The sequence below is a fragment of the Podarcis muralis genome, chromosome 7 (assembly GCF_964188315.1).
Source record: "Podarcis muralis chromosome 7, rPodMur119.hap1.1, whole genome shotgun sequence".
In the NCBI taxonomy this organism is placed as follows: domain Eukaryota; kingdom Metazoa; phylum Chordata; class Lepidosauria; order Squamata; family Lacertidae; genus Podarcis; species Podarcis muralis.
In genome coordinates, this window is record NC_135661.1 from 52641510 (window position 1) to 52669488 (window position 27979).

General features: G+C 46.9%; 3 protein-coding genes across 8 annotated transcripts; 1 reads left to right on the forward strand and 2 right to left on the reverse strand.

Annotated features, from left to right (window-relative positions):
* Positions 1 to 103: 103 nt before the first annotated feature.
* Positions 104 to 9242, reverse strand: LOC114602914 (F-box/LRR-repeat protein 8-like). Its single transcript, XM_077932476.1, has 2 exons — positions 9190 to 9242; positions 104 to 1503 (listed from the first exon to the last, which is right to left on the reverse strand). Exons 1-2 carry the CDS (start codon positions 9240 to 9242, stop codon positions 486 to 488), a joined length of 1071 nt encoding a protein of 356 aa, XP_077788602.1. The 3' UTR covers positions 104 to 485.
* LOC114601904 (F-box/LRR-repeat protein 8) lies at positions 9005 to 18170 on the reverse strand. Of its 5 annotated transcripts, XM_077931752.1 has the most exons (6): positions 17981 to 18094; positions 16579 to 16658; positions 13962 to 14068; positions 13458 to 13572; positions 11513 to 11722; positions 9005 to 10503 (listed from the first exon to the last, which is right to left on the reverse strand). In XM_077931752.1, the coding sequence occupies exons 5-6, from the start codon at positions 11674 to 11676 to the stop codon at positions 9522 to 9524; spliced, it is 1146 nt and encodes a 381-aa protein (XP_077787878.1). In that variant the 5' UTR covers positions 11677 to 11722; positions 13458 to 13572; positions 13962 to 14068; positions 16579 to 16658; positions 17981 to 18094; the 3' UTR covers positions 9005 to 9521. The 5 variants fall into 5 exon arrangements, with proteins under 5 accessions (XP_077787878.1, XP_077787877.1, XP_077787879.1 ...); XM_077931751.1 differs by lacking the exon at positions 13962 to 14068; XM_077931753.1 differs by lacking the exons at positions 13458 to 13572; positions 13962 to 14068.
* TRADD (TNFRSF1A associated via death domain) lies at positions 18134 to 27238 on the forward strand. 2 transcript variants are annotated; one of them, XM_028739535.2, is made up of 5 exons: positions 18134 to 18266; positions 20322 to 20471; positions 21661 to 21941; positions 23319 to 23565; positions 24768 to 27238. In XM_028739535.2, the coding sequence occupies exons 2-5, from the start codon at positions 20330 to 20332 to the stop codon at positions 25073 to 25075; spliced, it is 978 nt and encodes a 325-aa protein (XP_028595368.2). In that variant the 5' UTR covers positions 18134 to 18266; positions 20322 to 20329; the 3' UTR covers positions 25076 to 27238. The 2 variants fall into 2 exon arrangements, with proteins under 2 accessions (XP_028595368.2, XP_028595367.2); XM_028739534.2 differs by lacking the exon at positions 18134 to 18266 and adding an exon at positions 18508 to 18593.
* Positions 27239 to 27979: the final 741 nt, after the last annotated feature.

Consider the following 27979-nt stretch of genomic DNA (forward strand, 5'->3'; position numbering starts at 1 on the left):
GTATTTTTTATTTTTGAAGTATTGTAACTTTTTATTGTTTGTTTTTCTTTTTTCTGTAATTGTTAAGCTTTAATAAATATCATTAAAAAGAGAGAGAGAGAATATATGCTGCAAAATAAAGTTAGGTTCTTACCAAAATAGAATATCAAGTAAAGTGTTTAAAATTGTTTTATGTGCAGATCTTGGTGAACTGTGATAAATGCTATCTGTGATGTCTGAGTTGCAGGGGGGATACTAAAATCTGCAGTTGTATAAAATTTAAAATATCCCGTATCCAGGAGACTAAGAGAGACTTCAGTGTTATTTCACACTGATTTCAAGTAGTATGCTTTTATCTTCAACTGTTTTTAATCTGTGTCCATATTGTGGCTCTGGAACAGGAGACTCAGTGGAAACAGCAACAGAGTACTTTTATGCTGTTTATATCAAATAATGTTGCTGCTCTTTCAGGGCACAAGTGCGCATGAACTCTCATTTTGGTCAAATCATGGAACGACTGCTGGTGGAATATCAAAAGAGAACTTCTGTGCTGACAGGGTGTATTTTTTCAAACCTGGGCAGTGTAAAATAAAAGCTTCTACCACTGCTTCGCTAACTGCAGAGTAACAGTGAACCTCTTTCAGATGCACACACTTTCCTGCCAGTTCTATTAGTGAAGCGTTGAGGTCAGCAGAGGGGGCGTTGTAAAGGACCAGCCTCTCCAAAGTCCTGCTGTAGGTGCTGGCAATGAACTTAACCTGATCGGCCATGTGCAGAGGTGTGTCAAAATGCAAAGCAGCCACGGGGATGGTTGGCTTCAGTACCACAAGCATCTTCCTTATAGGGACTGTTGGAGCAAACTCCAGCCTCACGCGGAACTGTGGGTGCTTCTCACTCACCATAGCCCAAAGCTCTTTGGGAATGTTGACGTCCAGGCCTTCATAGAAAAGGTCCAGAAACCGGAACGGCCCTCTGTTTGGTTTCAGCAGTTCCCAAAACATCTTCTCAGATAAGCTGGCATAGCAGACCCCCAAGGCAGATAACTTAGGGCAGGTCCTCAGAACATCAGAGATGGTGTCTGGCTTGAGAATCATTGGACCAGGTGCTTGGTTGTTGATGAACAAGGTGTGCAGGTTTGGGCTGCTGGATGCAATCATCTGAACAGTCCCATTGTCCAGAGTGAAAGGCATTTGCCGGAAGTCAATATACTGGAGATCAATCCCATTCCTGCTCTGGCAGATACTCCGGATGCTATGCAGGACATCTTGGCCGGAATAGAAATAGGGGCTTATTCCCAGGCATACAATACAGAGCCCCTGCAACCTGCAGCTCCGACATGCCAACATGTCCAAGATGCCTGTGGCTTGTCTCCGGTTCAGGTCCAGGGACTGCTCAACCACCAAATGCAGGTGTCTGATGAGGCCTAGGAACGGCTGTAGCCACTGCAACAGGCACTCGTCGTCCTCATCCTCTGTGTCAAAACTGAAATAAGAGGTTGGGGAGAAGTCATGAACTCCTGCAGTGCTGAATTTGAGTTGTAGCAGATGAACACTTCTAATATTCCTCTCTGGAACACTGACTAATTTGCATTTCTTCTAGATCTAGGAGCAAGTTAGACAACTCTACAGCTGTAGCATCACACACACACACACCCGGCAACCTTTTATTTAACTATGTTTAATAGCCTTTCTTCCAAGGAGCTTGAGCTCCATGTTTCTTCCCCGCCCCCTTCATTTTACCCTCAGAACAACCCTGTGAGGTGGGTTCGGCTGAGAGATATCGTGACTGTCCTAAGGTCAGCCTGTAAGCATAATAGTTTGACCAACTATTAAGTCTGAGCTTTAACCATTTTCAGGTATACTTTGTGCCGCCGCCCCATTTTAGAGGGAGAAATGTACACTTAACGCTAATTTGGATTTTTCTAGGTATAAACAGTGTGGCTTGGAACATGTTTCAGCTTTCCAGGTTAGAATGAGTCAGGGAGGACCGACTATCCTTGTATTATAATCAGACACCTCTAGCAAATAGAGTTTGCACATTCTGTGAGCAAAAATAAATGCTTGTTTGTGGACACTACTGCAAATGTGCACTCAAAACCATGCAGGAAATGGAACCCACCAGTTACAATATGCTCTCTGCGCAGCTTGATTTAATCCTGCACTAGAACACTGTCCTCTATTATGACACACACCGTGTTTTTACTGCAAGGTGCAAAAAAACATTCATAAACAATTTTTGTACTTTTCAGTTAATTGGGGACCTTTGCCAAATTCCTAGGATCTGGCTTTCCAGGAAGTACTCTCACCATTTCAATACACCTGTGAAGGTGTCCCAATGTCTTTCATTACACCTATAGCAAGTGTCAGGGACTGGCAGGCCACCGCCGAGTGCTCCCTGGGAGCAGGTAGGCTGGAGTCTGGCACAGGAGAGGGGGCCACTGGTATATGGGAACATAGGCGCCGACTCCATGGGGCCTGAGGGGGCCCGAGCCCCCTCAAAAATTCGATTGGGGGGGTGGAGCCCCCCCAATAATTTGAGAAAATTATTAGTGCGCGAACCTTCGTGTAAAGTCTGGCGGGCCAGCGCTGCGGCCGCGGCGACATCAAAAGGACTGGAGAGTCCCGAGGAGATTGCACGGCGGGGGAGAGAGAGAGGGAGAGAGAGGCAGGAGGTGCACTCGCTCGCCGCGCGCACGCACACGCAAATACAAACACACCGAGGGAGAGGGAAAAGTGGAAAAGTGTTTTGCAGGAGGAGCTGCTGCCGCCGCCGCCGCTGCTGCCAGGACGCGCCAGAGGAGCTGCCGGGTGGGAGGGGGAATCCGAACGGAACAACAACAAGAGAGAGAGAGAGAGAGAGAGAGAGAGAGAGAAGCAGCAGCAGCGTCTCTGAATGGGCTGGATATTCCTCCTCAGGCGGCGCTGGCTCTGTGGCTCCCGGGGCCTGGGCGGCAGCAAGCAAAACAAAGGAGCCGCCGACCGAACAGCAGCAGCAGCCGCCTGCCTGCCTGCAAGCCTGCCTTCTATACCAAGGTCCAGGTTCTTACCCGGTCTACCTGGAAGAAGGCAGGCAGGCAGGCATGGGACGTCCACGCACCCTGGCCTGCTGCCTTCCTGCCTGCCTGCGGCCGCCTGGCGCTTCTATACGAAGGTACAGGTTCCTACCCGGTCTACCTGGAGGGAGGCGGGCAGGCACGGGGGTCCTGCTCAAGCAAGGAACCGACGCCTACCCGGCCAACCCGCTGCCTTGAGGCAGGAGCAGCAGCTGCGCGGGGTCTCGCGTTCTCTCAGAGGCTCGCGCTGCTTCTCGCATTCTCCCTCCCCCAGGACCCCGGTATGGGCCCCCCCAATATTTTTTATAAGTCGGCGCCCCTGTATGGGAACATGCATCAGCCAGGAGGCAAGAATCAGAGGCAGGGGAAGCTTAGAAGCTGGAGGGTGGAGCACAGGATGGGTCAGAAGTAGAGGGGGGAAGAGGCAGGTCAGGCAAGTGCAAGGGCCAGGTGCTTCCCACCCTCTCGTGCACCACTGTACCCCAGAACTAGGAGGGAATTGAAAAGCGATGAGCAGAGGAAGTTTCCACACAGGCGTAGTCTCCATACATGCAGCCTGTCAGAGGAAGGCACATAAACTGGTAGAGGGGGAATGCCCCCCCCCTAGTTGCTGCAAGTGCTCCACAGAGCACTAAGCTGCCTAGGTGCTAAATTGGAGTGCGTAGATATCCAGAGCTGTAGAAGTGTCTGTATTATCTTTGACAATAAATACTTAACTACAGTATCTGATGTGTGCGTTCCTTGGCTGGGAAGTGCCCTTGACAGCAAGAAGGGGAGATTGGGGGCGGGGTTTGCGTGCGTATGACTACTGAGAGTCTCATTCACCTTTAAGTCCATACTGACCGAACTTGTGGAGGAGAGAACAAGCATGTGCCTTCCAGCAGAGAATGAGAAGGCGGCTTTGAGCCAGGGAACCTGTGGCGTTCCAGATGTTGTCTGGCTACAACTCTCAGCATCCTTAATGGCTGACCATGCTAACTGGTGCCTGATGAAAACTACATCATCATCATCATCAACAGTAACACACACACACACACACACACGGTTGTTAGCAGGAAAGGTCAACAATGTACAGTGGTGCCTCGCAAGACAAAATTAATTCGTTCCGCAAGTTTTTTCGTCTTGTGATTTTTTTTCGTCTTGCGAAGCACGGTTTCGGAAAAGTTTTGGAAAAGCTTCAAAAATCACCAAAGTCTTCAAAAACCTCAAAAAAGGCTACCACACCGCGTGCTATGAGTTGCTCCTCGAAGTCAAGTCGCAACTGTATTAACGGTGTTAAGAAAAAGGAAACAAACTTGCAAGACGTTTCCGTCTTGCGAAGCAAGCCCATAGCGAAAATCGTCTTGCGAAGCAACTCAAAAACCCAAAAACTCTTTCGTCTTGCGAGTTTTTTTGTCTTGCGAGGCATTCGTCTTGCGAGGTACCACTGTACATGTTCCTTTTTGACCCTACAAGCAACCAGCTGCAAATGCTGCCTCTTACCCGATTTCTGTAAAATCCCAAACAGAACTGGAATGCACTTCTGTGGCCCAGCGCTCACACACATGCACAACGTTGTATCTGTCTCTGGCAGGCAAGAAGGAAAATATGTGGGCCAGAATTTCCCCTGGGATACAGTTCCAAAGGACTTTCACCAGTTTAGGCATCCTCTGGAACAGCTGACTGAAGACTCTAGAGTGCCGCCTTCCTCACTGAAAGACAATTTCCCAAAGATGAAGGGCATCAGTTCAGTACTGTCAACACTGACTGGCAGCAGCTCCACACGTTTCCCAGGATGTGACTACTACAAGCCCTACCTGAAAAGGTCAGGGATAGAACAGCGTCAAAATTAATCCGAATACATCTTCCAAATTTAAAACCTGAGGCATTGTATTTCTAAGTCAGATTGCATGCACGCTTTCTGAAGCGGTGGGGTGAAACTAAAATGACAAGTTGTAAAGCATGGAACAGATGGGAGAGGAAGGAATTATTACATCTATAGTCCACCTTTACCCCCAAGGAATTCAAGGTGGCACAAATGGTTCTAGTCCTCTCCATCTTCATCTACAGCATGGGTAGGCAAACTAAGGCCCGGGGGCCAGATCTGGCCCAATCACCTTCTAAATCCGGCCCACGGACAGTCTGGGAATCAGCGTGTTTTTACATGAGTAGAATGTGTCCTTTTATTTAAAATGCATCCCTGGGTTATTTGTGGGGCCTGACTGGTGTTTTTACATGAGTAGAATGTGTGCTTTTACAGTGGTACCTCGGGTTAAGAACTTAATTCATTCTGGAGGTCTGTTCTTAACCTGAAACTGTTCTTAACCTGAGGTACCACTTTAGCTAATGGGGCCTCCCGCTGCCGCCGTGCCAGCAGCACGCGATTTCTGTTTTCATCCTGAAGCAAAGTTCTTAACCCGAGGTACTGTTTCTGGGTTAGCGGAGTCTGTAACCTGAAGCGTCTGTAACCAGAGGTACCACTGCGTTTGAAATGCATCTCTGGGTTATTTGTGGGGCATAGGAATTTGTTCATTTCCCCCTCTCAAAATATAGTCCAGCCCCCCACAAGGTCTGAGGGACAGTGGACCTCTGCTGAAAAAGTTTGCTGACCCCTGATCTACAGCTCTATGAGGTAGGCTGGGCTGACAGCCAGTGACTAAGCCAAGGTCACCCAAGGCTGAAGCAGAATGACTTGAAACTCCAGAGAAGCAGTCCAGTGACTCCAACCACACAGAGAAACTTCAATTGCATACTTATGTTTTATGTAAACCACTTGAGAGAGCTTGCCCATTAAATAAATAGCAATAAAGGGAATAATTGCTGAAGCGATGTCACACACACACCCAGGGGTGCCAACCTGAATAAAATATTGGGGGGTGGGGATGGAGAGCCAGGTAAGTCCCACCCCACAAAAATCGATCACATGACATGGCACACATGCACTATTTGAATGGCAACACCCACCAACTTTTTTGGGGGGGTGGCCCCCCAAAAAAAATTTCAGGGGAGAGCCCAAAGTACCTCAGCCCTTAGACTCCAACGCGCACAGCCATCTAAAGGAGCTCCCGAGTTTCCTTCCGTCTAGGTTCACAGAAATTACACAATATGAAATTATCGTTTGATTTCTAATTCTGCAGGGCTGCCCATTTCATGCCACTCAGCGTGTTAGGGAAACCTGACAGGAGCAAGCACTGGATCCGTCTTAGACAGAAGCGAGTCGGAAACGCCCAGAAAGCAAACGGCACACTTTCCCTGAAAGAACCCTTCACCTTAATCTCGGAAGCAGCAGGGAAGCCCGGCCAACAGCGCCGCTTGCAGCAACCTGAAGAGCGAGCAACTGCAACGACACCCACCCCGCGCCCAGCAGGAGCCCAGCACGAAGTGAGCAGGGCGCGCCCGCGCGCGCTCTTTTTCATCCGGAGCTCCGCGTGCCTCTCCCGCCACACCTGCGCGCAATTAACACCTGACCGCGAGGCGGCAGCCTGAAGTACGCGTGCGCGGGGCGGAAGGGGGGGGGTGAAAGAAGCGCCTCACCTGAAGATTTAACTCTGTCGCTTCCGGGCAACAGGAATTGACCACGAGGGGTCGCTACGCCGAGAGGACGGTAGAAAAGAAACAAAGCAAACTTTGGTCAGATGCTGTACAGTACTTTGTTCTGTGCCCACCTCAGAAAAGGGTGGTGAGGGCGGCTCCGGCTGTACTTGAAGGCAGGGCCGGATTTAGGTTTAGTGAGGCCCTAAGCTACTGAAGGTAATGGGGCCCTTTATATGTCCAGCTGTCCTTTCCCAACAACAAATTGTCGCTGTTTTTTGTGTTGAATATATGCTATATGGTAATTTATGGACCTAATAGATATCTAAAGTCATTTGCACATAACAAAATATGTATTTTATCAAAACAATTGTTGAACTGATACTGAAATACAATTGCCTACATCATAGGAGCCTACACGACACAAAACACTGTTGCTGTTTGTAGGTTTTATTTTATTTGTTCTTTATCTTATATTTTGGAAATGTACACCCAGGTGCTTTTTTTCTTTAAGTTTTTTTGCGGCCCCCAAGAGAGTGGGGCCCTTAGCTATAGCTTGTTTAGCTTATACGTAAATCCGGCACTACTTGGAGGCTCTGCAATCATTGTTGAGGGGCGGGACATTTAGGGGTGCAACCGCAAAAGCGAAACACATTTTTAGCATTCAGAAGAAAATAGATGCAGAGCCAATTTTTATTAGTCCAGTAGACACTTGAGAGTAAACCCCAGTGGAGCTTACTTCTGTGTGGAAACAAATTGACAGCCAATGCAGCTGTTTTGGAGCAAGGGATTATACACGTCCCAAGGCAAACCCAGCCAATAATCTGGACGCTGCATTTTGGACCAGTTAAGACTTTGAGTTGTCTCCAAGGGCAGCCATGAGCAGAGCACATTGCAACAATCCACTCTGTCTCTTCCCACGTCTTTTTCTCTGTACAACAGGAGCTTGCACTTTGCAGGAGGAGTTCTTATTTTTTACTTAAAGAAAACTCTGAATGTTTGGATAATGGATATTATCTATGATAGTTTAAATACATTGCTCCTGGCCAGGGAGGTTCTATCTCTGCCTACCAGGGGAATAAATAAGGCTTACATAGAAGTAGCTCTTCTTGATAATATTTGCTGTTTTATTCAAAGGACTGATGGCACCAAGCACAAACCCCCAGCTCCCTGCTTGCATCAGGTGGGGGTGATGTTCCCAAGACTTCCTGCCTCAGTTAGGGGGAAGGAAGCCTTACTGATCATGGGGGCAACAGGAGAATGTGAGCTTGGCTTTGAAGGATTCTTTGATCCTTGTTTGTTAGGCTGCAGCACCCCCTTGTGCCTTTACACCATTCTTGCATGCCTCCAATGTCTGCCCCCCCCCCGTTTTAATTTAGAAGCTTTTTAGTTTAGGTTAGACCACTTGGGCACTTGAGCCCCTCCCCCCCCCCCCCCCCGGATGCTGGACTCCACTCCAACTCCCATCATCCCCGGCCACGAGTCATGCTTACAAAGGCTGATGGGAACTGAGTCCAGCTTACAAACCAAGAACAAGCTCCTCTTGCACCATCATTACATGTCTTTAGGCACCAGGCACTAACATTCCTCTTTATCCAGGCATCTGCCATTAAATAATCTATGGCCTCTTAAAGGGGTGGGGCTGTTGTTACGATTGTTTTATCATTATGCTGCCTATCATTGTGTTTTGTATTGTGTTCATAGCTGTCAAGTTACAGATTTGAAAATAAGGGACCAGCAGCCTCGAAAATAAGGGATCAGCAGACAAAATAAGGGATTTTCCAAGCACAGGTATGTTCAACTTCTGAGCCCCTCTGAGCCAAAGGCAGAAAGCCCAGCCAGCAGCCAGAAGAAGCCTCAAGTGGTGGTTCCCACAGCGTAGCAACCCGGCAGAGGGGATGCAGCAAGGAAAAACACCGTCACCTCTCCGCTGGGAAGTGCTGAGCAAAGATGAGTCCCCAGACAACGTGGCCGATTTGATCGGCACAAGGCATGCAAGCTCCACCCCCCCAGTCGTTCTTAGACTCCTTATTGGGTGAGCAACGCAGCCAAGCAAAACAGTTGGAGCCTCCCTCCTCCCTGGCTGGCAGGGAGGGAGGGAGAGGAGCTGCTTCCTTTGCAACCTGGGAAATTTAAGGGACATCATCAATAAGGGACAACAGCGGGACACAGTGCTGGGATAAGGGACTTTCCCACCAAATAAGGGACGGTTGACAGCTATGATTGTGTTTTCATGATGACTCTCCATAAAATGTCTTCTTAAGGTTGTACACTGCCCAGGGATCTTTCGATAAAGGACAGTATATAAAATGAATAAAAATAAAAATTTCTGATCTTCCCTGACACCACCCCGATGAAGAGGATTTGAACTTGAGAGAGGGGGCCCAAGCTGCACGATAGTCATGTTTCTGACAAAAAAATCCCCATATGAATATTATTAAGCAGAACTATAAAAACACTATATTTCATATACAAAAATTTATTGTGAATTATGATCATATCACAGATTTAAAGTGCTATGATTTTGCAAGAATCTGAAAAATATATGCCACTCTGTAAACATTGTTCACCTGTTTCTAGGGCAAAGACTGTGATTTGTTCACACTAATAGGTAATGGGACTTAGGATGCAGTCCTAACCGTACTTACCTGGGAGTAAGCCCCACTGAATAGAGTAGCACTTGCAGCACAATCTTAGCCATATCAGCTGAGAAGTAAGTGTGTAATTCTATTTGGATTCTGTGTTTACCCATCTTACTCCTGAGCAGTTGCCTACTCCAGCAGCAAATTTAGCAACAAAGTGAGAGGAAATCCTAACTATGCCAACTCTGGAGTAAGTAAGCGTGGTTTACTCAGAGGTAAGCAGGGCTAGGATTGCAGCCTCAGTGGTGCAGACAGTACTGAAATGTACACTACCAAAGGCCTAAACTGCTACTGTCCGAGAGGACAGGTGTGAATGTGCCTTTACTGCAGATGGAAAATCACTGGATTATTGTTGGTTTCCAAGTGCTGCGTCCCGTGGTGACCTTTAGAGTGTACTTTCTCAAACCCTTGCAGTGTAAAAGAAAGGCCTGTACCACTGCTGGGCTAACCACACAGTAACAGTGGACCTCTTTCAGATGCACACACTTTTTGGCTAGATCTGTTAGCGAGGAGTTGAGGTCATCAGATGGCGTAGTGCGGATGACCAGCCTTTCCAGAGTCTTGCTGTAGTTGCTGGTGGCAAACCGAATCTGGTTCACCATGTACGTGTAAGTGTTAAGCTGCAAACTGGTTACGGGAATATTGGGCTTTAGAATCCGAGGGATCTTCCATGCAGGGACTGTGTGGTCGAACTCCATCTCCACCTGCAGCTGTGGATATCTCTCGAGAACCACAGCCCAAAGCTCTTCCGGGATGACGGGGATGTACTTGTCCAGGCGCTCGCAGAAAATATCCAGGCACTTGAAGGGCCCTCGATTTGACTTTACCAGTTCCTGGAAAACATCCTCAGACAGGCTGGCATAATAGACCCCCAGGGTAGATAATTTAGGACAAGCCCTCAGAACCTCACAGATCGTCTCTGGCTTGACGTTGCAAACCAGGGTGCGGTTGTTGATGAACAGGGTATGCAGATTTGGACTGGTGGATGCAATCAGCTGAATGAGCCCGTCGTCCAGAGTGAAAGGCATTTGCCGGAAATCGATAAGCTGAAGGTTGGTCTTATTCTGGCTCTGGCAGATTCTCCGGATGCTCTGAATGATGTCTTGGCCGGAATAGAAAAGGGGGTTTTCTCCTTTGCACACAATGCACAGAGCCTGCAACTTGTGGTTCTGCTTGGCCAGCATGTCCAAAATCTGAGTGACGTTCCTCTGGGTTTTCTCCTGAGACTGATCAAAGGCTATCTTCAGGTGCTTGATGTGGCTCAGAAACTGGTGCAAGCTCTGCAAAGTGCCTTCGCCATCTTCATCCTCTGTGCTGCAACTGGACAAAAAATGATGGGGGATTTTTAAATTTTCAGTTTAATATTTGCATCCTGCTTTTCCAACAACAAATGTTGAGATCAAAGCAGCTCACAAGAAAAACAATAGCTTTAAAAACTAACAAACATGACAATCACTAGAGTAATATCAAAAGCACAGCAGCATATAAAGCAAAATAAAAATAAAAATAATAATCCCAAATTCATCACAGCATTAATACAATAAACAGAAACTCATAGTGGTCCAAAGTATCAGGAATGTGCTCATTGATATAGGCTCTCTGATATGGGTTTTCAGACTCCTCAAACTTCCCTGAGGAAGATACAGATGAGAAGGAAATCTCCAGTCAGTGGGGCGGCTGGAGGTGGGGTAGAAGAACCTCAGGACTCCCCGGTGGGCCCTCTAAACCTGAGGCTGTAGCTGTCCCAACTTCCTCAGGATTGTATGGGCAAGGCCCTCATCCTTTCCATATTGCAGAAGTCAGCACCTATGGAATTGGCCAAGGAACCTTTAAGCCAGCACAACCAGCTCCTCAAGGAGGGCAAGGGGTGACTGCAGTAGAAACCTTGTCAGCCTACAGAAAGCCTCAGGTGGCCCCAGCTCTCTGCTGAGAACTGGCTAGAGAGCCCGAACCTTGCAAGAAGGAAGACTGAGTTGATGAGAGAGTTCAATCTTGCTTGGGCAGCAGGTCCCACCCACTCCATCACCTTGGGCCAATGTCTGCATATGGATAGGACAACCCACCTGCCAATCATTTGATGTCAAGATGCCATCAAACATGGACAAGTGGGTTGTTTTCCACACCCCTCATTTGAAAACTGGCCTCTTGGGGTGTGGTGATAAAGATCTGACACTGTAGGCGACTTCTGCTCCACCAGAACCAATTGCAGCACAACAGGATAAACTTCCAAATGGGAAGAGGCACTTGATAGGCTTCCTCAGGAGGTGGTGGCCTCTCCTTCACAGAAGACCTTCAAACAGAGGCTGCACTTTAAGCTCTCCCTTCTTACCTGACCTCTGTAAAACTCCAGACGGAGCTGGTAGAAACTGCCGCAGCCCAGGGCCGGCACACGTGGAATACTGTGTGCCGATCTTTAAGAGGCAAGTAGTAAAATATATTGGCCAGGATTTCTTCAGGGATGTAGCTCCAAGCGTCGGGGGCCAGCACTGGCATTCTCCTAGGGCAGCTGGTTGCAAATTTGGGAATGTAGCTTTCTTTGCTGGAAAACAAACGCACCCAAGATGAACAAACATCAGTCTATGAAATAAGCAGAAATCACGTGAAGGAGTCCAGGAAAACACCACAATAAATGATGCATTATTCCCGAGGTGAAAAATGCCAAAGGGTGGTACCCAATGCTAGTCCTACTCAGACCAACTGAAGTTAATGAACATGACTCTGAGCAGGCAAATTAGTATTGTGAAAAGGGGCTACACATAGTTAGGTCATCAGGTAAAACATTTCATGCAATAACTTATGAACTTATCACGTGGACACCCTTCACAAGAACATGTCATTGTGTGAATATCAAGAGGGCAAAGTTACTTCGTCAGTCGGCAACCTGGTTGTGTGCACTAAGCCTTGGAGGCAGATAGAGAATCAATGACATCATTCAGTAAAAAGTCAGGCAGGAGGAATCATATGAATATCCACAAGAGTTCTCTATTCAGTGTTTGTTGCCAAATCCTAAAGGAAGCCACCAGCAGTTGTTGTTTTTGCTGCAGGTTCCATCTGCAGCTATCCTAGATGGAGGCAAAATTAAATTCAGAAGGGAAGCTGAACCCACCCAAATTCAAAACATGAATGCTCAACACCGGGTGGCCTGCTCCCTAGCTCAGTGGGAGGGCAGATGCTTTGAATGCAGAAAGAAATGCCAATTAGTTAAGTAGTCTCATTAGGACTTGAACCCGATCTCATTTGGAATGATACTGTTGCAAATTACCTTGGTTTTTTTTTTACTTATTTATTTACTAAATTTATATCTGGCCCTTCCTCCCAAAGGGACCCAGGGCAGCAAGTACAAGTCCAGGACAGACACGGACTGGGAAATAGCCCTGCTTTAAAAGGCTCATTGAAAGAAGCTGGTCTTCAGTAGCTGCTGAAAAGACAACAGAGATGTCGCCTAATATTTAATGGGATGGCATTCCAAGGGCAGGTGCTACAACACTAAAGGCTCACTTCCTACATAGTACTGTGTGGAACAGATCTCCTGATAAGATGGTATCTTCAGGAAGCCCTTACTTGCAGAGTGCAGTGATTGAAGGAGGTGAAACGACCTTTTAGCTCGGGACCCAAATATATTTTGGCCTAAATCTCTCAGTATGAACCTCCCAGGACCCTTCAACCTTCACCTGAAGCCGTTTTCCAGGTGTCCCCTCTGAGAGAGGCTCGGATGAAGTTGCCTTATACTGAGTCAGACCTTTGGTCCATCCATCTCAGTACTGTCTGCCTTGAGTCTGCAGGCTGCCTGTCTCCAAGCCATACCTGGAGATGATATCTAGGAGTTCTTGCATGCAAAATAAGTTCCTCTGTTCCTGGCACTGGGTGGCTGCATTTGGCAGAATGGAAAAGAGTTTGGATTTGATATCCCGCTTTATCACTACCCGAAGGAGTCTCAAAGCGACTAATATTCTCCTTTCCCTTCCTCCCCCACAACAAACACTCTGTGAGGTGAGTGGGGCTGAGAGACTTCAGAGAAGTGTGACTGGCCCAAGGTCACCCAGCAGCTGCATGTGGAGGAGCGGAGACGCGAACCCGGTTCCCCAGATTACGAGTCTATCGCTCTTAACCACTACACCACACTGGCTCTCATGAAGAACTTACGGCTCTCGAAAAAGTAAGACTGAGTAGAAATGCTCATGTTATTTTTAGGCACCTCAAGGATGGAGAGGGAAGCACCATTCCTCTGCTAAGCAGTTGTATACCCAGGAAAGAGTATTTTGCATCATACGTACCAGGAGCCCCTGGATGTGCTTTCTTCTTCTGCCTGCTCAAGCCACCATGTGCTCTCTCCTTTCCTCCCAGGCACAAAGAGATCAGTCACACTCTCAAAGGTCACAATGAAGGCGTCTGCAACAGGAAGTCCCCATAAACTCTGTTTGCTTTCTGAAACCATGAAGTCACTTCCTTGTATTCAGTACAAGGTTGTTGTTTTTTAAAGCAAGGAGGGGGAGAGGCTTACACGAAAGGAAGTTGTGCCTGATTTTAAACACTCCTTGCCCCACCGTTTTTGCCACTCCTCATATAAAAAGGAGGCCTCATTCATGTGCTGTGTCAAAAGTTGGAAGGGGGGGAAGGATCTAGCAAGTCAATGTGAACAGGGGAGGGGCACTTTTTTTTTTTACAAACAGCAGTGAAGTAGCATCAGAATCAGATGGCCCTATTGAGCTGTAAGGAAACTCCACAAACCAGGGCATTGAAGGAAGGTTTTGAGTGGGTCATCACAGGGTATTTCTCACCATTTTTAAAAATCCATGTCTGAGGTTCTCAGCTGGAAAAGGTTCTCTCCCCTGACTTCTATAAAGGGTTGGGGTGAATCTTGATCACCTTTGCAGACAACACAAAGCTGGGAGAGATAGTCAAAACAAAAAAAATTCCTTCCAGTAGCACCTTAAAGACCAACTAAGTTAGTTCTTGGTATGAGCTTTCGTGTGCATGCACACTTCTTCAGATACGAAGAATTGGTATCTGAAGAAGTGTGCATGCACACGAAAGCTCATACCAAGAACTAACTTAGTTGGTCTTTAAGGTGCTACTGGAAGGAATTTTTGTTTGTTTTGACTATGGCAGACCAACACAGCTACCTATCTGTAACTGGGAGAGATAGGTTTGTGATAGGAATTTTGAGGTCTTAGATATATAGTAATGTTCATAACAGCACATACATAGATCAGCACAGGAAGACCGACCTGGAACCATTTTGATTCCCAAACTGTCCCAAACTGACCAAATGCTTTCTCGAATCGAACTGTCCCAAACTGACCGAATGTTTTCTCTGCAAGGTCAAAGGAAAATGGAAAAGCCTCCCCATTGTCTTTTCCTTCACAAATCCTATCTTAAGGGTATGTCTGTGTTTGAATAGGGTGTGAGCCTGTGACATGGCCCAGGAACTAAGTATTTATCATTACAAAAGATTGGCCAGGCTCCCAAGGCAATCCAATCAAGTAACCTGCCAGACAGGAGATAAACAAGGACAGGAGAAAATCAACATTCAAATTTCTGTTTAAACTGCCTTTTCTGTGATGTATGTTTGATGTTTCTGGGGGTGGTCTTGATCTACAGGGTGGCAATTTCAAAAGTCTTTATAAGGCCTTGCACAGCATTTTTGTGGGTCCTCCTCCTTTCCTGTGTGTGAGGGGAGCACCCTGTTGCAACAGATCAATAAAGATCAAGCTTACTAGCTGCTTTGCTTCTCAATATTCTCTGGTTGGCCTCTGTTATTCTTTCCTAGCAATAGGGAACCTATGTAAGGACTCTATATGGGCTCTTGGATACCCCATAAGGAAAAAGGGCAATTTTTGTTTACAACAGGTTGAACCCCTCAGAAGACAGGAACTATTAGTGACCCCTTGTTAGGTTCAGTAAGTCAACTGGCTCCAAATCCAGCTAATAGTAGCATCCTCTAGGCCACAATTTACCAGCTTCTCTGCAAGAACATCATGGGGGACTTTGTGTAAGGCCTTACTGAAATCAAGATAAGCCACGCCCACCGCATTCCCCTGATCCACCAGCTTGTAACTCTTATCAAAAAAAGAAATGAGATTCATCTAGCATGACTTGTTTTTGAGAAACCCATGCCGGCTATTATCGTAGCATCCTTTTGCTCACTGATTAAAAAGACAAGATGACTTTGCATAGGAAAAGATAAGCATATGGCACAACAATTGGATGAAACAAAACATGTCCAAAACAAACATGGAGAAATCTAAATTTCCCACTGCACATTTACACTTGCATCCCTCCCCCAACACCCGCCCCAGATAGTTAATTTTACTACTGTACTGTTGAGAAAGAAGTGGCTTTCTCCCACCCCAAGGTAAAGTTCATGATGAGTCAAGGTAACTGTTAGCGATTTCTGCTGCCTCTGCCCAAGAATTCCTTGTCAGTGACTCAGCAAGGGAGAGGCAGAGTTTTGAAATAAAATAACATAAAAGCAAACCCCAGGGTGGGGAGGGGAGAATAAACAGTTTATATGTTGTTCTTTCCATGAGAAGCTAGAAGTTCCCAGTGGCTCTTGAAGGGGAATTCTGTCTTTAAAAGAAAGAGCATTGCTGCCTTTCTGTTCAATCATTATTATTTATTTACTTATTGCATTTAAATGCCACCTTTTCTCCGCAGAGCTCCAGGCGGTGCACATAAGTCTCCCCTCTCTCCATTTTATCCTAACAACCCTGTGAAGTAGGTTAGGCTGGGAGGCAGTGACTGGCGCCCAAGGGCACCCAATGAGCGTCATGGCTGAGCAGGGATTTGATGTGCTCAGTGCTTCCCAGGTGCCACGAGCAGAGCTTGCAGGGCACTTTGTGCAGCGCTTTCCAAGCACCTGACAACCCGCTGGTTGCCAGGTGCTCTTGGGAAGTGTTGTGCAGGAGGTTTTGAAAGCACTTACAGTAGGCGGTGCCTGGAAAGTCCCTTTGGGCCAAGCCCTGGCTTAGCTGGCCCACACCTGACATATACGACAACAGGAGTAGGCAGGTGGGCATGGCCTACCTGAAATGGCCTCATAGGCCAAACAGGGAGGCTTGGCAGACCAAATTTTACCTGCAGACAGGAGGTTCCCCAACCCTGCCCTAACCAATACTCCTTAACCTTTCCAACACAGAGATATGAGAATGTTTTACTATCCTGTTAATTGTGGTGTTTTAAATGTGCTGACCTTTAAAGCCCTAAACGGCCTCGGCCCAGTATACCTGAAGGAGCGCCTCCACCCCCATTGTTCAACCCAGACACTGAGGTCCAGCTCCGAGGGTCTTCTGGCGGTTCCCTCACTGCGAGGGAACCAGGCAGAGGGCCTTCTCGGTGGTGGCGCCCATCCTGTGGAACGCTCTCCCATCAGATGTCAAGGAAATAAACAACTACCTGACTTTTAGAAGACATCTGAAGGCAGCCTTGTTTAGGGAAATTTTTAATGTTCGATGTTTTCTTGTGTTTTTAATATCCTGTTGGATAAAAATAGAGGTTCAGTTGGTATCATGGAGTTGCAGAAGCAAGGATGCAGAGAGGCAGTGCAGCTCCTAAAGGAACATCACTTGTAAGGGCAATCCACCCAGCATTAAGAAATAAAAAAATCCAACCCTCTCTCTCTTAAACCTTTCTGCAGGGCAGACTTTTTCTTTGGAGTGCAGTCATTACAGCCCTGCCAGTAATGCTTTAAACCGAGGCTGTGAGAGCTATCCTTGACCTCTGATGCACTGGCAGCGCGATTCCTGAGACACTTGCTGCCCAAGGCTGTCCGCAGAATGACAGATGGCATGAAAGACTTATGAAAACCACATGTTAACATCATTTACAAGGCAGACCTACTCTTATTGGAGACAGCAGGTGGTTGGTTTTTTCCAGGAAAACGCCAAAATCTCATTCCAAAAGTATACTAAGCAGCTGGCCTCTCAAACAAGGTAGTGGGTTGTTTGTTTGTTTTGCTGTGATTGACTGCTCTTTATTAAAATATTTATATACTTCTATTCATATTTTTTTTTAAAAACACCCATAAAATACAGTAAGAAAGACATACAAAAATGTCGAAATCAGCCAACAGCTATGGAAATATGTGATCTTAATTGCCTGCGTTAAGCCCAATGGAAAAGGAAAATGTTCAGGAGGCACTTAGAAGCTAAAACTGAAGGCACCTGCTGGATCTCTATTGGCAGATTATTCCACAAAAGTGGGCCGATTTATACATCTTTCATAAAATATCAGGGCAATGGACAGCAACATAAAAAACCCCCAGAAAAATCATTAATATGACTGCCTTCCTCAAGAATTTTTAAAAACAACTGTGCATAGGACTGCTGGCCCAAAAGAAAAAGGTCTTCAAAGAGACTTCTGAAAGTCAGAAGCCAGGTGGCCTGTTGCATCTCTGCTAGAATAATGTTCCAAAGCATGGAACCGGCAACAGCCTCCACAGCACAGGGGATACCTAACAGCGCTCCTCAAAACAAGCTCCTGATGATCATTAGTCATCACAGCCCGCCAGCAAGTTCCAACCTGCCCGTGAGAGCGCAGCAGGGCAGGCTCCTTTTCCCTCTGCAGTCCCCTCTCTGCCTTGGAGCAGCTTTCCGCTAGCAAATCTTCCCAAGAGCACTGCGAGATCTCCTCTCCTCCTCCTAGCAGGAGTGGAATTAATCTATGCGAGCATATGCACTCTGCTGATGCTCTGGGACACGGCGCTTTTGCTTTCTAAAAACAAGGCGACCAAACAGCACCTTGGTCAGAGCTGTGAGCTGCAGCCAAGGACGAACTGAATTCCCACCCCGTTCCTTACCTGATTTCAGACGACCCCAGCCCCCAGGCGGCCTCTCCTGTCAAGGCCACGGTTCGGGGCGTCCACTGATTGGCAGCCTGAACTTCCTGGTGCATAAAAACGGGGCGGATCCTTCGGTACCTTCCAAACAAGCAGCCCAATGGCAAACGGTGCTCGATTTGGACTGGCAGGTCCGCCAGCCGGTCACCGTTGCCTCTCGCAAACCACGTTTGGAGGGGGAGAGACTGTAGTTCATTCTTCTCCGGGGAGAAAACTGCCAAAAAGGAAAAAGCAAAAACTCCACCAGGTTGGAATTAGGCTTTCCCCAGATCCCCGAACTGCAAAAACAATCCTGTGAATTCTTTGCAAGCTTGAAAGTCCGGGGGGTGGGGTGGTCTTGTGGGTGGGAGAGAGCATATGGGGGTGGGAGGGGGAGTGACTGGCATATGGGGGGGAGCGGTCATTGCTCAGGGATCGGGTCATCTTCCTTTAATAGCCACATGATCAGGAAAGTGCAAAGTGCCTTTTTGCTCTTTCCGAGCGGCTAATGCGCAAAGGCGGAAGACGCTCTGTTTGCGCGCGGGGAGGAGGAGGAGGAGGAGGAGGACCGGCCAGGATCGGGCAAAGGGAAGAGGTAATGGTCGCTCTCCGCCTTGGGAAGCGGGTGGGCGCTAGCGCAGGCTCCGGCTGCTGACAACTCGATCCGAGGTAGCGATCGGGAGCCCCCCGTTGGCCCAAATCGTTCCGTGCCTCCCGCTGCCTAGCGCGGAGATTTCGCTACGGAGAAAGTGGGTGGCAAGGAGTTTCCCCCAAGTTTAAAGTGGCCAATTTTAAAAAGTGTGGCGAGGCGAGGCGAGGCTCTCCCTCCAAGTTCAGAAAGGCGCGGGTGGGGAGTGGAGCGACGGTGCGCAATTCATCCGTTTCCATTTGCCAAGGCCAAAGAGGCCAGTTTCGGTTCCGTGCGTTCCGGGAAGCGGCTTCGTTCCAGGAACTGGGCTCGGGCATGTTTTGCTCTCTTGCGCGGCCCGAGGGACGGATCGGACCTGACATTCCTACGTACCTTGTGCAGATGGGGATCTCGCTTTTGTAACAAAAGGATTTTGAGAGGGTTCAAGAGAGGAAAAAGTGGGATATTCCCGTACTTCTAGGGACTCGCGAGGAACCTACCCGTTTTAGAAGCTTCGGTTTACAAAACTGGGGGCGGATGTGTGTCTGTTTTGGATTATTTAATCCGGAATAAATGCACTCATCAAAGCAGGTCAGGTTTGTCCTGATCGGTAAAAACCTGGAAAAGAGAAACGGAGAAGTGTTCGTTTTGCTTCGGCAATAAAAATCAATGCCACCACTTCGAAGTATTATTTAGCAGGTATATAGAGAGGTATGGAGAGAACGGTGTGATAGACTTGCCCCAAGTGATTCCTCTCTTCTCCCATTCCTCGATCACCCAGAATTTAGACATCCTGACAAGTACGGTATATCCTGTTCCATGAATGGGAGGGTAATGGGCTGCATAGATTATGAAGCATTCTTCCAAGTGGCAGTGCGAGATCAGAAAAAAAGATACTGGGGGGGAAGCTAATACCAATAAGGCAGACTTGTTTCAAATAATGCAGATCTGATTGCAGGTAGAATGCAAAGGAGAAGGCATTGGGACTCTGGCAACAGTTGGATCCTTCTGTTATAGGTCCCCAAATATGTACTGTCTTCTGCTTAATATAAGCCATTATTAGACTTGGTTATGAGGATACACAATATTTACATGAGCCTGGGAAAACGACCTTAAGAGAAGCATCGAAGAAGCACAATGAGATCAATTATGGGTTAAGCCCAGTGGCGTAGCGTGGGTTGTCAGCACCCGGGGCAAGGCAAGTAATTTGCGCCCCCTAACCCGTGGATTTGCGCCCCCTAACCTGTGGATTTGCCCTAACCCCAGATGTTGCGCCCGGTGCGGCCGGCACCCCCTGCACCCCCCACACTACGCCACTGGTTAAGCCCCCTATGGAGTCTGTTTTGGCACGAGTCCAGGAAGCCACCCTTAAAATAATTGTGTGATAGCACTGGACTCCCCAAAGGTTTTCTCGTATTATTTATTTGATTGATTGATTGATTGATTGATTACAACAACCCTGTGAGGTAGGTTAGGCTAATACTGTAGATGGTAACTGGCCCTAGGTCACCCAGTGAGCTTTATGACTGAGTGAGGATTTGACCCCTAGTATGAATCTCACATCCATTTGTTTTAAAAGTTTGATTTTTATATGAATTGTTTATATTATTTTATGTAGCGATCTTTGTGGATTGAGTGCTATATAAATCTTGTTAAATAAAAAAAGTCAACAAATTCTTTCATTTCATTTTGAAGACAGAAAGATGGGAGATGTCTCTGATGTTTGGGTGGGAAGCGCCTACCTGTTTGTGCAGTCAACATCGGAAAATGTCCTCCTTCCTGTGATGTATGGAGACCCAAAGCAGAAGCCCTGCGTGTTCAAAGCACTCAAGTTGGCACTAGCGGGTATGTATTCTGTGTAGCCATTAGTGCCCCAAGACAGCAACTCATTGAGAACACCATCATTTGCCTGTTGTCACTCAGCATCCCTATGCCTGAGCTGCTCTTGGAACTTAAGCTTCTCCCAAGTCCACATCTTTGCAAGCTGGTGAGTCAGACCATTGGGCTCAGTACTGACTACTCTGACTGACAACAGCTCTCCAGGGTCCCAGACCTGGAGATGCCAGAGATGGAACTCGGGATGTTCTGCATGCCAAGCAGGTGCTCTGCTTCTGAGCTACAACGTTGGCCCTAAAGATAAAGGGAGATTCCAGTCCTGGTTTAAACCATCTAGGAAACCATCTTATACTGAGTCAGACTATTGGACCTCCTAGCTTAGTATTGTCTGCAAAGACAGGCAGCAGTTCTCCAGGGCTTCAGGTGCAGGTCTTCTCTAGCCCTTCCTGGGACCTTCTGCATTCAAAGCAGATGCTCCGCCAAAATGCTCGAGTCCTTCCCCAAATATTGCATACTACCCTGCAGTTCTAGAACACAGCAATTTGTCTTCCACACCTTGTTTGCTAAGAGACTTCCACTCATTGGAACTCTCCGGGGAAGTCTCTTTCCCAGCCTGTAGAATTTACAGGCCCAGAAGGTTTAAGTCCTCTCCTTTACTTTAGTCATAAAGATAATAATAAGTGGAACATAGAGAGGCTTCTGTCTGCACTGTATCTTGCAGCATCACTTTAGGTCTTCTTGTAAATGTGCTATTTTTCCTCTCTGTGTGTTTGTTTGCTTGTTTTCTGGAAGATTATACAAAATTTATTTAATTTATAGAATTATTATTAATTATTATTATTTATACCCCACCCATCTGGCTGGGTTTCCCCAGCCACTCTGGGCGGCTTAAAACCGAATATTAAAAAAAAATACAGCCTCAAACATTAAAAACTTACCTAAACAGTTGTCTTTTAATAGTAAAATAGTTGCTTATTGCCTTGGCATCTGCTGCTCTTCCTCCCAAAAGGGAGCCCAAGATGACTTAACAGCATAAAACACAACTGAAAAATATAAATCTGCAGAGCTGCTGCCATTCAGTGTATAAGGTACAGAGCTTGATAACCCAATGGTCTGACAGCACAAAGTGGCTTCTTGTCTTTGGTAAGTGGAAAACCCGACAGCCACCGCTAACTTTCCTCCCCGCTCTCTTCCCCAGATTCAACGGGTAGCCTCAACGGGGTAGATGTGCTGAAGGTCCATTGCAGCGACCCTCACCTGATAATCCAGCTCAAATTCTGCAAGGAAGAGAACTGCCGGAGATTCCTGCAAAGCTATCGTGAAGGACACCTCCAAGACTCCCTCCAGAATCACCTCAAACTTTCCTTGTCCATGTCCACCTTAGTCCCTGTCCAGATGGAGCTGAAAACTGGCACCGAGAAGCTGGACGCCATGATCCGGGAGGAGGAGCGGTGCCTTGAGTGCATCTACCATGAAAAGGTGCGAGCGAGAGAAATGCTGGGCTGCGTGGGTGGCTATATGGCAGGACCCTGGAACCTTTGAGTGAGCCGGATTGTTACTTGTCCCTGTGGGCCAACTTTGACAGGTGTGCAGGACAGTCAATCACCTGACATTGTTTTGATGTCCAATACATGACAGGTGGATTGACTTACCCACCAAACGAAGTCTCTTGTCCAGAGCTTTCCCAAGAACCTGAGAGCCAGCTGGGCACTTGGGAACCTCAGCGCAAGGGGCGTGGCCAGGCCTGTGCTCATCAAAAGGTTGAACACAGGGCATCACGAATGACGTCCCATGTGGGACAGGCGGGAGTAGTTTGGGAGAAGCAGTCTTGTGGACCCAATTGGGACTTGTGCTGCACCCAGTTTGGTCTGCCGGCCAAAGCTTCCCAACTCCTGCTATTTAGCGTCCAAATTAGAGAATTACGAGGAAAATTCAGCATGCGAACCGTCCGAGCTTTGAGTCAAGGAAAGCTGGATTCTGCAGCTTGGGCAAATGTGCCCACTTTTCTTTGACTCAATATGTCTTTATGGTTCTTTCTGAGAAAAGGCAAGGAACAATGTGGGGCATTGAAGCCCCATCTTTTCCCACCCCACAAGCCCTGCAATTCTTCACAGATCTCAGCAGGCATTGCTCATCCACTTTGAACTCTGTTTTTTAACAAGTAGGAGTAGAATTATTATTATTATTATTTAAGTGACAGCTTACCTTCTCAGGGAACTGAGTTGGCCCACAACTCACACTCACTTTACATACACGAGTGAAAGCTTATGCAGGTGGAGGGGTGAAATAAATAAATGAAGAGTGTGGAAAACCTGCTGTTCCCTGCTCTCCATTGATTTGCTTTTTTCTGCCCACACACTCATTGGGTTTTCCTTGCTTACTAATCTTTGGGGAGGTTACAGACTGGTGCGGAGAGCACCCCAGGGCCCTCCCGCAACCTTCCCAGAGCCCAGTAAGCAGCCCAAATATATATATTTGGCAGCATACCTGAATGTAGGATCTAACACAGTAGACATCATGGATGCTGACTTTTTAATAGGCCATATTACTGAACCAGCTATTTTGCAGGTAAAATTAATGGGGCAGATGATTTGTGGTTTTTTGGTATGTTACTTATTGTATTTAATATGTTTATATCTTGCCTTCCTCCAGGGAGCTCAAGTCAGTGTATATGGTTCTCTCTCCCTCCCCATTTTATCGTCACAACAACCCTATGAGGTAGACTAGGTTGGGAGGCAGTGACTGGCCCAGGGTCACTCAGTGAGCTTCCTCACCAAGTGGGGATTTGAGGCCTGGTCTCCCAGGTTCTAGCCCAGCATTTTTTAACCACTATACTACATTGGTTCTCCATTTCAGCCTAACCGTCTCAGGGATGAAGAGATCACAGAGCTGGAGGAATCTCTCAGGAACTGTTCCTTTCTGGACAAGATTGACAACACGGGTCCTTCTTTGAATTCTTCACCTGCATCTTTGAATTCTTCACCTCCATCTTTGAATTCTCCACCTCCGTCTTTGAATTCTTTGCCTCCATCTTACAGTTCTGTGGAGATCTCAGGGTCTCTGCCAAAGGGAGACACCTTCACTTTCCAGGGCCAGCAGTTCGGTAAGTGTTTCCAAGAGGAAATTGGGAGAACTTGATCACTTTGAATAAGAACTGGTTACAAGACAAAAAAAAATTAAACAGGTGTGCACTGAAAGGAGAGAGCTGGACAAATTTGTCTATGTCATCTCAAGGAAAACTCTGAAAACATGGTGTTATTTTGCAACAGGACTGTTTACTGTTTATAGTTTCGTATTGTAAAGTTTCTGAAGGGGAAGAAAAAGATCAGAAGAGTCGGGATAGTAGGAGAGTTGTCGAGCCAGAAATCACACAAGGAGCACTTGCAAGGTTAGATGTTGTTTGAGCACTGGTTAGGTTTCATCTGAGCAGCTTCAAGAGTTGATGTTGCTGCCTCACCCTTCCCTGAGCTTTCATTGGGGTCCTGTTCTGGAACAGCAGCTGAGGAGTCAGGTGTCCTCCTCATGGATAGGGCTTAAGGAGAGTTCTGCTGCTGGATGGACACCACACCCAGCTATCGCTTCCATTCAGCCTTGCTCTCGGTGGTGATTTTGGTGGCTCAGGAATGAGGGGATGAGGCCAGCAGTTGAGGCTGCTCTGTTAAGGCAAATGGGGCACTTCCCAACCAACCTCAGCCTGCTCTCAGCCAGCCTCCACCTGCCTGCCTGCCCCTGGACTTACAACCAGTACTAGAGAGTGACCTCAGTTGCCAGCTTTGACTTCCTGAGTCTCAGTTTTGCCCTTGGTAAACACCGCAGGAGGAAGGATTGAGACAAAGCTCAGATTAGTTGGCTCTGCCTGCCATTGGCCCTGGCTCTGCCTACTATTCACCTCCCTGCTTTCTGTCCCAACAGTCCCAATGAGCATCAGCCACCACTGGAAACCAGTCAGGGCATATTGTGTTCCTCCAAGCTTTCAGTCTCTCTGAGTGGGATATTCTCCCAGGCAGTGGTCTTGGGAGGCTTTTTGGTCAGTAGTAGGGTCAACAGCATCCTCCTCCTCTACCTCAGAAGTCTCATGCAGTCCAGGGCTGGTCCTGGCAAGCAGGTAGTGAGATGTGTCCCGTTTCCACATATTGGGAGGGTTGGATCCAGAGCTCTCCATATTTAGAGCAGTCCCATTAAAAGTAATGAACCCATTGACTAACATCAGTCCATTCATTTGGATGCAACCCTAATTTTTTGTTTTGTACGGAACGATGTGTCACCGATGAGTTAAGATTTGTTTTTTGTTGTTCCCTTCCCAAGCCAACAGAAAAATCTCTCCAGACGACCACCAGACGTTTGCCAAACTCGTGTCCAAGAAGTGGAAGCAGGTGGGCCGGTCTCTGCAGGTCAACTGTCGGGCCCTTCGGGATCCTGTCATCGACAACTTGGCCATAGAGTACGACCGGGAGGGCCTCTATGAGCAAGCGTACCAGCTTCTCCGCAGGTTCATTGACTCAGAAGGCAAGAGAGCCACCATAGAAAGACTGGTCGCCGCCCTGGAGGAGAATGGCCTCATCAGCTTGGCTGAGGAGCTTCTGAGTGTCCACCAGAATGACAAAACATTGTAAGAGGACATGGGGGGGGGCAGTCCTCCCTTGAGACTACAAGCTGCAGGGCCAGTGACACTGCACACTCATGTGCCTTTCTACATCTCTTGACTGCTCTGTAGCCATTTGATGCCAGACCAGCTGTGGCCCTTGCCACTGGCAGAACCCCGAGAATAACCAGCACAGGACTGAGGCTGAAAGTCAGTGCACTACTTCAGTGCTGAAATATGGGTGGTCTTGGGAAACATCTTTCATCTTACAGTAGCATCTGGACAAAGGCCTCAGCGGTTTCAGAATATCTCAGCAATGTAATAGCAGGAAAAGGAAACGATGTGAGACTTTCAGGAACGGTCTAAATAACTGGCTAGGCTGTGCCTGAGTAAAGGTAGTTCTCAGCACTTACTGACTGTAGCATCAAATAATGACGTTATATGGAAATGCGCATACAAAAGCGAGCTATCCTCAGATTAATGATCTGGCTAGGACAGTCATATTGTCCAAAGTCAACTTTAAAAAGTGGTACTTTCCAATGCAGCCAGTTCACACAATGGGTTGCAAATCATTGGCATAACTTAATCTAGCATGCAGTTGAATGTGTGAACTGACTGTTATTAGAAATAGAGGCTAGGGAAAGGGGGGGGGGTTGGGTGGCAAGGGGTATTAGATCTGCAATGACCTATTCATTCCTACAAGCCCCACTTGATGCTGCAGTCAGCAGAGTTGAAACTGCATGTGTGAGCCAGCGCTAGGTGGCATTTCCATGAACAGACTGCACCAGCATTTTACACCTTTTATGGAGTTATTCTTGAGTGTCATGCTAACTGTGCTGCTGTGATGCTTACTTACAGGAGCATGTTGTCTGCGTTTCCTTGCACAGAGGCTCCACCTCAGTGACATTATTGTATCCCAGATTCTCTTCCAGGAAGGAACAGTAGGCTCTCTCTTGTCTCATTGTTTGCTTTCAGTCTTATGGCTGTGTCTGCTTTAGCACCATTTCCCCCAGAAAATGAGACATGGCTGGGTTGGTAGCTGTCCATGGTTCATGATGAAAGCTATCTCCCTTGGATCCTCCACATATTTATAGATGCCTGTTTCACACGTAATGTTAAGCCACTGTTTATCAACCATAGTATATTCAATCGCGGCATAGCATTATGTGAAAATCCTGCCTTCCAGCTTAATTATGGTTTGTTCACTGCCAACAAACCACAGTCTGAAGCCATGGTTTATTGTTTGCTTATGAACCTTGGTTTGTTTTAACTATGGCTTAGTGTTATGTGTGAACCTAGCACCCTTGTTTAACTATGGTATGTTTGAACACCCCATCACAGACATTTAGTAAGCTACAAATGCACAAGGCAAGAGCAACTGGAAAACAAATCAAGCTTTTGAAAAACAAGCCATGGTGACTGTCTGTGGGATAACTTGTGGTTAACTCTTGGTTTGTTAAAGAAAGCATGGTTTAAACAAAGCATTATGTGCAAACCAGTCCAACAATTGCTTAGAGCAAGGGAAGGGAACCTTAGATCTGGCGGCCCACTTTTCATGTACTATCTTACTGGCACAGGTGAAAGTGTCATTGTTTGTGTGGGCATCATTGTCAAAAGATGGACAATGTATGAGATTCACGAATACCTGTAGCTACACAAAGGGAGCTGTTCCAAGAGCAGATACGAGGGCTAGATTATCAGAGGATGCACAAAGCAACCTTGCTAGTGCTAAGAATGTCTGGGTCTAGTCATTTGACATTCCATTCTGCTTTTGGCACAATCTGGTATAGCATACAAATGAAGGAATGGTTAGTGCCCTGAATCTGTGAATCAGAACATGGGAAGATGTCTTGTACTGAGTCAGAACCTTGGTCCATTTAGATCAGGATTGTCTCCATCAGTTGTCAGAAGTTCTCAAGAGTTTCAGACAGAAGCCTTTCTCAGCCATCCCTGGCAATGTCAGAGACCTTTCCCCCTGCTACTGGCCCTTCTCTACGGGTATAAACATCATTTAAAAAACCTATCACCTTTATCATTATTTACTGGCGTCTTCAGTTTTTTACAAATACATACGCAAAACAAAAACTCAACAAAGACAAGTGGTGCGTATCATTTGGGCATAAAGGCAATTGACTAAAAGGAGAGCATCATTCTGTAGAGTCAGCTTGGCTTCATTAAAGACACAATACCTCTAGACCAGAGGTTCTTCTTGCTAGCTAGGGGTGATGGAAGTTTTAGTTCAACATCTGGGGACCTACAGGTTGAGAAAGGCTGCTCTAGACCATAGGTATTGTGGTAATGTGTTTCCAAAACTGTCTGCGGGTCTGGCAGTACAAGGGTCCCTCCTGCCTTGCCCGGTTACAAATGTTATAAAGGGAACACATGTGTTTACGAAGGTATTCACTGCCTGTGTCCTGAACCACTCAATTCTGCTGCATTAATTTCTCTGGAAGATGGTCTGCACTTTGGGTAGAACTGAAAATCTAGTGCATTATGGGAAATGGTACAATTAAAAAAAACAATAAAATTGCCCAACGTAAAGTGATTTCCTCCAAGCAATGGGAGCAGCGCTAGAGCTTTTCCATGATGGAAGTTTGCAAGGCAGCCAAATGGGATTTTCCCCAGTGTATGCGTCTCCCTCATCCAGCCAATGATCTTTAGCTTCAGCAAAATTGCTTCACCATGTGGAAGAGTAATCCTAACTCAGGGGAAAATATTGATAAATTAGAACACAATTGGTACAGGCTGATATTTTTGCAAAGTGTATTTTTACCACTTTTGTATTGCCTTGTTTTCTGCACAGTAGGTTTTCTACACAATACTCTCTTCTGATAGACACTGATTTTTAATGCCATGATTTGTATCTTTTGAGAATCCCGCTTTTATATAGCAGCACTTTCCTCAATTTGTGTCTTGACAATCTTCGAATTGTGTC

Bases quoted from the DNA above. Each gene is read 5' to 3' on its own strand.
- TRADD (XM_028739535.2), top strand. From the start codon at position 20,330: ATGGGAGATGTCTCTGATGTTTGGGTGGGAAGCGCCTACCTGTTTGTG. The intron at 21,942-23,318 runs GTGCGAGCGAGA...TCTCCATTTCAG, and splicing joins AGTGCATCTACCATGAAAAG to CCTAACCGTCTCAGGGATGA. The intron at 23,566-24,767 runs GTAAGTGTTTCC...TCCCTTCCCAAG, and splicing joins TTTCCAGGGCCAGCAGTTCG to CCAACAGAAAAATCTCTCCA.
- LOC114601904 (XM_028739532.2), bottom strand. From the start codon at position 18,075: ATGCACCAGGAAGTTCAGGCTGCCAATCAGTGGACGCCCCGAACCGTG. The intron at 11,723-17,980 runs GTAAGGAACGGG...TTTGTTTTCCAG, and splicing joins CTGGGGTCGTCTGAAATCAG to CAAAGAAAGCTACATTCCCA. The intron at 10,504-11,512 runs GTAAGAAGGGAG...TTTTTTGTCCAG, and splicing joins TGGAGTTTTACAGAGGTCAG to TTGCAGCACAGAGGATGAAG.
- LOC114602914 (XM_077932476.1), bottom strand. From the start codon at position 9,242: ATGGCTAAGATTGTGCTGCAAGTGCTACTCTATTCAGTGGGGCTTACT. The intron at 1,504-9,189 runs GTAAGTACGGTT...ACTCAAATTCAG, and splicing joins TCAGTGGGGCTTACTCCCAG to CACTGCAGGAGTTCATGACT.